General features: G+C 50.4%; 3 protein-coding genes across 5 annotated transcripts in view; 2 read left to right on the top strand and 1 right to left on the bottom strand.

Annotated features, from left to right (window-relative positions):
* The first annotated feature begins 294 nt into the window (after positions 1-294).
* On the top strand, positions 295-4,156 carry FOXG_04894 (uncharacterized protein). Of its 3 annotated transcripts, none has more exons than XM_018382935.1 (4): positions 295-415; positions 735-857; positions 1,010-3,716; positions 3,772-4,156. In XM_018382935.1, the coding sequence occupies exons 3-4, from the start codon at positions 1,107-1,109 to the stop codon at positions 3,796-3,798; spliced, it is 2,637 nt and encodes an 878-aa protein (XP_018239754.1). In that variant the 5' UTR covers positions 295-415; positions 735-857; positions 1,010-1,106; the 3' UTR covers positions 3,799-4,156. The 3 variants fall into 3 exon arrangements, with proteins under 3 accessions (XP_018239754.1, XP_018239753.1, XP_018239752.1); XM_018382934.1 differs by having other exon boundaries at positions 695-857; XM_018382933.1 differs by lacking the exon at positions 295-415 and having other exon boundaries at positions 508-857.
* Positions 4,106-6,479, bottom strand: FOXG_04893 (uncharacterized protein). The gene is made up of 3 exons (XM_018382932.1): positions 5,550-6,479; positions 5,230-5,496; positions 4,106-5,176 (listed from the first exon to the last, which is right to left on the bottom strand). Exons 1-3 carry the CDS (start codon positions 5,871-5,873, stop codon positions 4,295-4,297), a joined length of 1,473 nt encoding a protein of 490 aa, XP_018239751.1. The 5' UTR covers positions 5,874-6,479; the 3' UTR covers positions 4,106-4,294.
* Positions 6,480-7,162: 683 nt separating this feature from the next.
* FOXG_04892 (uncharacterized protein) overlaps positions 7,163-10,038 on the top strand; it is a gene marked incomplete at both ends in the record, with an annotated part of 9,683 nt that continues 6,807 nt past the window's right edge. Inside the window, one exon of the mRNA XM_018382931.1 lies at positions 7,163-10,014. Coding sequence (XP_018239750.1) covers positions 7,163-10,014 — 2,852 coding nt within the window. The remainder of the gene's footprint in view (positions 10,015-10,038) is intronic.

Raw genomic sequence — 10,038 nt, 5'->3', positions numbered from 1 at the left:
CCCTTGCGCGTGACATATGTTCTTCTCAATCTGAAGGGAGTATTGTTCAAAAAGACAGATTTGTGGCTGATGATTCGATGGTAGAAGTAATCTGGAAGTAATTCTTGATTTTTAAAAGTGTTTTGTCCCGTAATTAATTCTGAACCGTTTCTTGGCTGTAGGTGTTGATCTTCATGCGTTTTGACGTTGGTGTGGCTGCAGTCTGTTTCTGGGGCAATGGCGCAGATTGGGCGTCAATAAAGAGAACCGGGCCACTTGAATGACAACACACCACAAGAGTCATAAGCCAGGAACGTCTATTTTGAAGGGTCTGTGGCACAGCATCTAAACCCATTTAACTCTCAATATAACTCTTGTCTTTCCCAATTCGACAAAACATCTGCACTATCAACCTCACCTCACAGACAAACAAACTGTAAGTAAGGTCCCTGGAAATCAGACTCCATATTCTGTTCTGTCCCGCCGTCATTTTAGGCACTTCAATTTCAACCCCTGTAAATCAGGTGACGGACGCTTGTTGACTTTCAGTCTTTCCCCTCCAAAAAATGAACAAGACCATTTGATCGTCCCTCACCCAAACCAAACAACAAGGATCTGGGAACAAATAGAGTCCCTTGCCTGTTCTTACCTCACCCTGCCCTGCTTCCTTATTTTGGCAGTTGCTTCTTTGTTGCTCATGCTTGTTCTTCTACAGATTTGGATTCACTAACCTTGCGCCGGGCTATCCTCTATAGAAAGAACGACGCACTTCTGCCTTGTTTCCTCTTGAACATCCATCCATTGCCCTTTCACTCACGCGACAAAGCCTCTTCCCTCTATTTGATACCCGCAGTTCAATCCGCTGCTTTAAAACTCTGGTACGTTCAACTTACATTCACTCGAATATCATCAAGCCTGTTCTTGCTCCTGTAGAGCGTCTCGCGCGCTTATGAGAGCCCAACCAGAGCTATACATATGATGGATCCTCCTCGCCGCTCTCGTTTATTTCATAAGCTAATTACCCGCTTAGTCCGCTTTATAAAGCACAACAAGAAGAAACAACATCCACTCGAAAGATACCCCGTCTCGAGCTCTCCCCAATACACATTTTCCCCCTCAACACTACCATGGCTGAAGAAGAAGATTTTAGCTCCATACCCTTGGCGGACCGCTTCGCGCACAAGGTCTGGAAGGTTAGAAAAGGAGCATATGAAGAAGCAACCAAGCAGTTCGAAAAGTCTCCCGACGAGTCCGATCCTTGTTTCCGACCATTTTTGAACGAACCCGGCCTGTGGAACAAAGCAGTTCTCGATTCAAACGTCGCCGCTCAACAAGAAGCCGTCACCGCCCTATGCGCATTCCTCAAATATGGTGGACGAGACTGCTGTCTACGGACGCGAAATCAGACCATTACACCCATGGTCGAGAAGTGTCTATCCTCCACACGTGCCGCGATCAAGCAAAACTCCATCGAAGCTTTGCTTTTGTACATTGAGCTCGATGTCGCTGGACCGGTCATTGAGGACATGCTGCCCGGTCTTTCCAACAAGGTTCCCAAGAACGTTGCTGCGACACTGAACGCCCTTACACAAATCTTTCACAACTATGGTTGCAAGGTCGTCGATCCCAAACCTGTGCTCAAAGCGCTCCCAAAAGCCTTCGGTGCCGCCGACAAGAATGTCCGTGCTGAGGCAACGAACTTGACAGTCGAACTTTACAGATGGCTCAGGGAGGCTATGAAGCCCATGTTCTGGGGCGAGCTCAAGCCTACCCAACAGACCGATTTGGAAGCGCAGTTTGAGAAGATCAAGGCCGAAGGCCCTCCCAAGCAAGAACGACTCCTCCGATCGCAACAAGAAGCTATTGACGCTGCTCCCGAAGGTGGCGAGGAGGGTGAAGAAGGCGAAGCAGAGGGCGACGATGTTGGCGAGGTCGACGCTTTCGATTTGGCTGAACCTCAGGATGTCAGCAAGAAGATCCCGCCTAACTTCAGCGATCTACTTGCCTCCTCGAAGTGGAAGGACCGAAAAGAAGCAGTCGACGGTCTTCACCAGGCACTTAATGTTCCTCGCATCAAGGAAACCGATTTCAATGAAGTTTGTCGCGGATTGGCCAAATGCATGAAGGACGCCAATGTTGCCGTCGTCACTCAGGCTGCTCTCTGTATCGAGGCTCTCGCAAAGGGCTTGCGAAAGGCCTTTGCCAAGTATCGCAGCATTGTGATGCAGCCCATCATGGATCGACTCAAGGAGAAGAAGGCTTCTGTCGCGGATGCTCTCGGCGCCGCTCTTGACGCTGCTTTCGCCTCCACCGATTTGACTGAGTGTCTTGAGGACATCACCACATACCTTGGAAACAAGAACCCTCAGGTCAAGGAGGGTACCATGAAGTTCTTAATTCGCTGCCTACGAAACACCCGAGATGTGCCCAGCAAGCCCGAGCAAGCTACCATCTGCGAGGCTGGAAAGAAGCTCTTGTCCGAGTCAAGCCCTGCTCTTCGAGATGGCGGTGCTGAGATTCTTGGTACCATCATGAAGATTATTGGTGAGCGTGCTATGACACCTAACCTGGAAGGTCTGGACGACATCCGCAAGAACAAGGTCAAGGAATTCTTCGAGGCCGCCGAAGTCAAGGCAAAGGAGAAGCCCAAGCCCAAGGCGGCACCTGCACCTAAAGCGGCGCCTCCCAAGAAAGTCATGGGTGGAAAGAAGCCTATGGCCAAGAAGGCTGCTCCTGCTGCCGCTGCGGCTCCAGTAATGCCAGATGATACTCCTCCCACTCCTCAGCCAAGCTCTCGACCTGCCGCTGGCAAGCTTGGAAAGCCTACACTTGGAGGATTGAAGGGCCCCCAGAAGAGGACCCTTGGAGGTCCGGCACCTGGCTCTCCTCGCCGAGCGCCCGCTGCCCCTGTCATGCCCGATGACGAGCCTGCACCACCCGCTCAACCTCGCCTTGGTCTCTCTCGTGGACTTGCCGGACGCTCTCTCGCCAAACCTACCGCACCCTCACCCCCAGTCGCACCAGCCTCGCCGCCTCCATCTAGCGGTCTCACTGCTGTGGAGCGCGCCGAGATTGAGGAGCTTAGAGCAGCCAACGACCGGCTAACCCGTCAAGTTGATGAGATGCGACAGGAGCGTAGCAAGTTCATGTCAGAGATTCAAGAGCTCAAGAACCAGAATGCTGGCCTCATCGAAGACCACACCCGAGACGTCTTGAGCATCAAGGCCAAGGAGACACAATTGGTCCGCGCGAGAAGCGATGCAGAGGCTACGGAACAGACCAACGACCGCCTGCGACGCGAATTAGAAAGACTTAAGAAGGCTTTGAGCCGTGCCGAAGGATTGGGTAGCTCTGGAAATGGTATGAACAGCCCTGGCCTTGCTTCTCCCACACACGATGATGTCTACCGAGACCATGGACCTCCCTCGGTGAGCCGCCATAGAATGAGCATCACCAGCAGTATGTCTGAAGAGAAAGAAAATGGCGAGCAGATGATTCCTCGCAACAAGCTTAGCCCTGAGATGCGATATGCTGGTAGCGCAAGCTCATCCGGACGTGGATCTCCCGCACGAGGCTTCAGAAGTGCTGCATCATATCGCGACGACGACCATGCGCCAGCACCTTCTCAACGTCCTATGTCATCGCTACCTCAGCCTACTGGAGGCAATGGTGCCGAGAGTTGGAGAAGGGCAGCAGAGGTGACAAGTCAGTTGAAGGCCCGAATTGAACAGATGAAGGTACGTTAACCCAACACTGCTGGTATCCCATGCGACGGAAACTGACCATCTACAGGCCAAGCAAGGGCTCGCTCGACCTTAGGAGCATTGTTAGAAACTCGGCGTGCAATGATTGTTTGTTCTAGTACTTTAACGATGATGATTTTTGGGAGGTTTATGGCGGAAAAGCTGGATGGGTACTCCTGGGACTGACACAGACGGTCCTGGCCAGGTTGCATTTTCACGGCGTTGGAAGTTGTGCCACCATCTGTCTTGAGTGTTTCGCTTCTCTTCGAGGGTCTAATAGAATTACACATGGGCCAAGGCTGTGTTTGGGATTTTGCGAAGCAATACCCGCGGCGGGTCAGAGATACCTAGTTTTTTTTTAATGCATCGGATTGGTGATTTGCCTTCATATTACAGTATTCATTTCAAGCGTGATGTCCATCTTTGTGAACTCAAACATAGTCTTGAATTTAAACGTAGCATCCTTTGACATCAATTCATTAACTGTCATGTAAGAAATAAATACAGCAAATCCCGGAACTCCGTTATGATCGCTAAGCGCTTCAGCTCAACTTGGTCATTGCGACAGCAACTTATTCCTTCTTGTTCTTCTTACCCTCAGATTTATCATCCTTCTTCTCGTCGGACTTCTCCTCCTTCTTGTCTTCAGACTGGTCCTTCTTATCGTCCTTCTTGTCGGACTCTTGCTTGGAGTCGTCCTTTGACTCCTTGTCGGATGATTCCTCTGACTTCTTGTCCTTGTCGTCCTTGCTGTCTTCGTCAGACTGAGACTTTTTATCCTCGACCTTGGACTCATCCTTCGAGTCAGACTCCTTCTTGTCATCCTTGGACTCACCCTCGTCCTTAGACTCAGAGTCCTTGCCATCATCCTTCTTCTCAGTATCCTTGTCCTTGCTCTTCTCCTCGTCCTTCTTGTTACCCTCCTCAGAAGCTTTGTTCTTGTCGTCACCCTTCTTAGCCTTATCATCGCCCTTACCATCCTTCTTCTTACCCTTCTTCTCCTCTTCCTTCTTCTTCTTCTCGGCCTCCTTTGCCTTCTTTTCTTCTTCCTCCTTTTGCTTTCGTCGACGTGCCTTCTCCTCAGCCTCTAGCTTCTCCCAGTTGGTATCGTGATCAGCAATACCAGACCTAGCGAAGTTGTCGCTCAGACCCTTGGCAGTGATGGCATCGCCTTGCTTGATCTTGGCGCGGCCGATGAGAGAGATGAAGATAGCGAAGCCGACCATGGCTGTGAGAAGGAAGCGGTATGAGCCGTACCATCGAGGTGCCCATCCCTTTGTTGCAGCGCGGGTATCGGCGAAGTAAAGAGCGACGAAGGCCATGAACTGAGAAGTAAGAGCGTACTCTACGGGGAGCATAAGAGTTGGCCATGCGACAATGGAAGCTGCAAGGCCCATGCCGTAGCGGAAACGGGTTCGTTCACGAAGGGGTTGCTTCTCAGCGTACTCGAGACCCTGATCGCTGGTGGTTAGCTAAATGTGTAGCTATTGTGAAGCTGTAGACTTACCCAGTGAATAGCACCCAGGAAAGAGATGATGACAGCACCATATCCAAGCTGAATAGGCTCAAGGGCGCTTAGCAGGTATTTGGCTGTCTCATGATCGATCATGATAGCATCGTAGAAGGAGTTGCCCGTAGGAATGGGCTTGTTCAAGTCCCAAGCGAGGAAGACGGTCGAAAGCGAAGTTCCCAGGTAGGGCAGTGTACCAGCCAAACCGAGGATGCTCGACTCGCGCGGGACGTCTGTAAAGGTAAAGGTATCTTTGACAACGTCCTTCAAACTGTTAGAATCCTTCGAATCGAGTGTTACGCTAGATTGAAGCTTACAATATCGTGCTTGAGCTCACTAGTCATGTCTTGATCAGCGCTCTTGGAGCCCTGAGCTGTAGACGCAGCATTGGCGACCGAACTCTTAGATGAAACAACACTTGGGTTGGACTGGAGGAGCTCTTGTCCCCGCTTGCGCTCAGCTTCAATGTCAATGGGCTGCTTGGGAGGAGGAGGATTCTCTTCGTCGGATTTGCTAGAGTATGCGGCGCGCTGCTGACGCAAAAGAGGCGCAATTGATGCGCGGGGGAGGAATTGCGAAGCTCGATTGGAAGAAGCTCTTGAGGCAACGCCCCAAAGGGAGCGAGAAGAGGTACGGAACATTGTCAATGTTATAGATGGAGTTCAATTAGAAGCACGCGAGTAACTGCTGCAACCAGACCAAGCTGATTTCATCTGATAACCGAAAAGGTATGAAAGGAGAAAAGAGTAAAAAAGGTCTGGAATGGAAGGCCAGCTGAAACTGAAATACCATGAGGATCGGTGTTTCAATGGAGACACCACAATCATGGAAGCTTCCTGTTATTCCAAGATCTTGGAGCTATCTACGTAATGGCTTGCTTGTTACAGTTTCCTTAGTAATTGCACCTGGAACTGGAAATTGGGGAAATATAATTTCTGCTTGTCACACGTAGAGACAGTCCCGTCCGGCCCGGAAAAGGAGGCCAAGCCGTTCATGGATGTGCCATTTTGTTCTGTTTTTGTTGTCACGCCTACATCATCGCGATGGACGTGAAGCTATGTCGTGACGTCATGAGAGTTGTATTTTGGTGGAATAGCTCTAGACTTCGTTCGGGTGGGCAGCCATTGATATAAACACCAACCAGAAATAGCCTTGAAAGTGAGAATAGCTACCGAAATCGGCAATGATGAGAAGAGGGAATGCACAGATAGCTAAACCTTCTATCGTATTGTTGGTATCGATAAAAGAGTCATGATATTTAACAGATCAACTCTGCCAAGTCCTTGTTTAGAAGATCTTCCAAAATGCCCCACCAAAAGTGCCCTGTGCTTTGATGTGCTCCAGGGCTAGGTCCAGCTGTTAGCAGCTTCTACAATCTACGGTAGGTACCCGACCACGTTGGAACGTAAAAAAATAAAGCCACTGTCAAATCCAAAGCCAATTCGGTACTTGCTCCTCCACCAGAATCAATGCCAAATAACAAGTACCTCTGACAGCATCGTCATACACGCCACACCATTCCCCAAAACCGCTGCTTCCCACTTTTGCTCCGGGCCCAGCTGCGTCACTCACTCACAGCCCGACACGAAACCCACCTTTTCAATATCTCCTCCATCACCGAGTTTCGTCCATCTTTGTTACTCGAGAGGCACAATCAATAATACCCTCATCCACCGAATCCCGCTTTCCCCCTCTATTTCACCCAACACTTTGAGGGGAAATACTTACGATACTGCCTCGAGTGTAACCCCGCTCTACAAAGTCCTATACCTCACGTTCACGCCCGAGGATAGCAATCGCTTCACCGATCGAGCCTCGCATGGCACCTGTGTCAACAACCACACGCCGACGGATGAGTCCTCGATAAAACAAATAACACGAACCCTACCTTCCCTTCCCCGGCCCGGGTTACGGCCACAACACCTCCAGAATGCTCGAAGGTCTCGTCGCTGGCCTGCTTAACCGCTTCCTGGGCATGTATGTCAAGAACTTCGACCCAGCCCAGTTGAAAGTCGGTATCTGGTCCGGCGATGTTAAGCTCCGCAACCTCGAGCTGCGCCGCGAGGCACTCGACCAGCTCAAGCTTCCCATAAATGTTATGGAGGGTCACCTCGGCGAGCTGACACTCGTCATTCCCTGGTCAAACCTGCGCGGTGCACCCGTCAAGGTCTTTATTCAGGATGTCTTTCTTCTTGCCAGCCCGAAGGAAGAGGCTGAGTACGATCAGGACGAGGAAGATCGCAGGAAACAGCGCCTCAAGATGGAGAAGCTTGACAGTGCCGAGTTGCTCAAGGAGAGGAACCAGGAAGGTTTAAGTCAGGAGGAGCAGAAGAAGAGCCAGAGCTTTACACAAAGTCTGGTAACAAAGATCGTCGACAACTTGCAAGTCACGGTCAAGAACATACACATTCGATACGAAGACTCCATCTCAGCGCCAGGGCACCCATTCGCCCTCGGTGTTACTCTCGAGGAGTTCAGTGCCGTCAGTACCGATGGTCAGTGGAAGCCTACTTTCATCCAAGACTCTAACACAGTCACCCACAAGCTGGCTACCTTGGGTGCTCTGGCTGTGTACTGGAATACTGATTCAACCCTTCTCGGGACCGGGCGAGAAGCTTCAACCTCCTCAGAGGAATTAATGCCACATGATGAAATGGTAGCGAAGTTTAGAGAAATGATTGGAAAAGACGCTCAAGAGAATGCAAACCATCAGTTCATCCTCAGGCCCGTCAATGGTCAAGCAAAGATCGAGCTCGACAAGTCGGGCGATATCAAGGTACCCAAGTTCAAGGCCAACTTACTGTTCGAGGAAATTGGTCTTGTTCTCGATGATGACCAATACCGAGACGCTTTGATGATGGTCGATTTGTTCCATTACTTCCTTCGACACCAAGAATACAAACGCCTGCAACCAAAGGGCGTCCGACCCAAAGAAGATCCCCGTGCTTGGCTCGAGTTTGCGGGTAACGCTGTGTTATCAAAGATTCACGAACGCAACCGCAAATGGTCATGGGACTACTTCCGCGAGCGACGAGACGATCGAAAACGATATATCGAGCTGTTCAAGAAGAGAAAACAAGGCCATCAGATGTCTGCTGAGGAAACTGATGAGATCAATGCTCTCGAATGGAAGCTCACATACGAGGATCTGCGATTCTGGCGATCCTTGGCCCGCAACCAGCTTAAGAAAGAGAATGCAGAAGCTCTCAAGAACCAACCACAACAACAGCAACAGCAACAACAAGGCTGGATCTCGTGGGTGTGGGGTTCCAAGCCTCAAGAAAAGATTGAACAGAATGAAGAGAACACACAGATGACTGAGGAGCAACGACAAGAGCTCTACGAGGCCATCGATTGGGACGAGAAGAACGCGATCGCTGATGAGGTCGATGTTCCTCGTGAGGCTATCAAGATGTGCATCGAGACGTCCCTGAGCACAGGTAGCTTCACACTCAAGAAGAGCCCTCACGATCACGCAGCGGACCTCCTCAGTCTGCACTTTGATGTCTTCAAAGCCAAGATGCTACAGAGAAAGGATTCAGTTCTTGCTAATGTTAGCCTTGGTGGCCTTCGTGTCAACGATGGCACAACACCAGACTCAGTCTACCCTGAGATTGTCCGAGTCAAGGATGCACCGACTGAAAAGCAGCGTAAGCGACTGTCGTTGGCCGAACTCGAGCAGCCAGAGGAAGAACCCTTCTTCCAATTCGAGTTTGAGCAGAACCCCATTGAGCGCGAGGGTGATATTGCCGTTGTCGGGAAGATGAAGCCTCTTGAGGTTATCTGGAACCCCAACTTTGTTGTTGGTATCGCCGACTTCTTCAGGCCGCCTGAGCGTCACATGGAGTCTATTACCGCCCTCATGGAGAGTGCTGGTGCGACCGTTGAAAGTATTCGTGAGCAGACTCGAGCGGGTCTCGAGTTCGCCTTGGAGGAGCACAAGACGATCAATGCTGAGTTGGATCTCCAAGCACCTCTGATCATTGTGCCTGTCAGCATCACCACCGAGAACTCTACATGTCTGATTGTAGATGCTGGTCACATCCATGTCAACAGTGAGCTGGTTGACCAAAGCACAATGAAGGAGATTCAATCGAAACAAAAGCAGGCATACAGCGACGAAGATCTCAAGCGACTCGAATCTGTCATGTATGACAAGTTTATTGTCAAATTGACGTCGACCCAAGTCCTTATCGGACCCTCAGTTGAGGACACCAAAGCTCAATTGGTTGAGAAGACAGATGAAGCTCATCTCCATGTTGTTGAGCGGATCAATGTGGACTTCATTGTCGAGACCTCCATCCTACCAAAAGCTCCCAATTTGACCAAGTTCAAGGTCTCAGGACATCTGCCAATGCTTCACGCCACCGTCTCTGACACCAAGTATAAGAATCTCATGAAGGTTATTGATGTGGCTATTCCCAAGTTTGGCGGGCCTGCACCAAGGTTGGAGGAACGCAAGGAGCCATCTCGTCCCCGTCTTAAGAGCAACTCATCCAACCGATCACGAAGGAAGTCTCAGCGTGAGCGAAGGCAGTCCACACCTTTCCCATTTATGCAATCGGAAACCGCTGTCGTGCTTGATGATATGGATGAAGACGATGATGACTTTGAGGATGCTCCGGATGGCGGTGATGCTGAGCAACTCCGAGTTCAGCAACGTATCTTCGAGTTCAAGTTCAAGGTTGATACCCTCAAGGGTTCACTTTACCGAAGTGACCCTGATGGACAGAAGCCCGATGCATTGCTTGTTGAATTGGTGGCCGAGCGATTCGATTTGGAGTTTTATACCAGACCCTTCGACAT

Source organism: Fusarium oxysporum, chromosome 7 (genome assembly GCF_000149955.1).
Source record: "Fusarium oxysporum f. sp. lycopersici 4287 chromosome 7, whole genome shotgun sequence".
Lineage (NCBI taxonomy): Eukaryota > Fungi > Ascomycota > Sordariomycetes > Hypocreales > Nectriaceae > Fusarium > Fusarium oxysporum.
Note: the sequence above shows the minus strand (reverse complement) of the source record. Positions and strands in the feature narration are given on the sequence as shown.

Bases quoted from the DNA above. Each gene is read 5' to 3' on its own strand.
- FOXG_04893 (XM_018382932.1), bottom strand. From the start codon at position 5,873: ATGTTCCGTACCTCTTCTCGCTCCCTTTGGGGCGTTGCCTCAAGAGCT. The intron at 5,497-5,549 runs GTAAGCTTCAAT...AACAGTTTGAAG, and splicing joins GTGAGCTCAAGCACGATATT to GACGTTGTCAAAGATACCTT. The intron at 5,177-5,229 runs GTAAGTCTACAG...ACCAGCGATCAG, and splicing joins TCCTGGGTGCTATTCACTGG to GGTCTCGAGTACGCTGAGAA.
- FOXG_04894 (XM_018382935.1), top strand. From the start codon at position 1,107: ATGGCTGAAGAAGAAGATTTTAGCTCCATACCCTTGGCGGACCGCTTC. The intron at 3,717-3,771 runs GTACGTTAACCC...GACCATCTACAG, and splicing joins CCCGAATTGAACAGATGAAG to GCCAAGCAAGGGCTCGCTCG.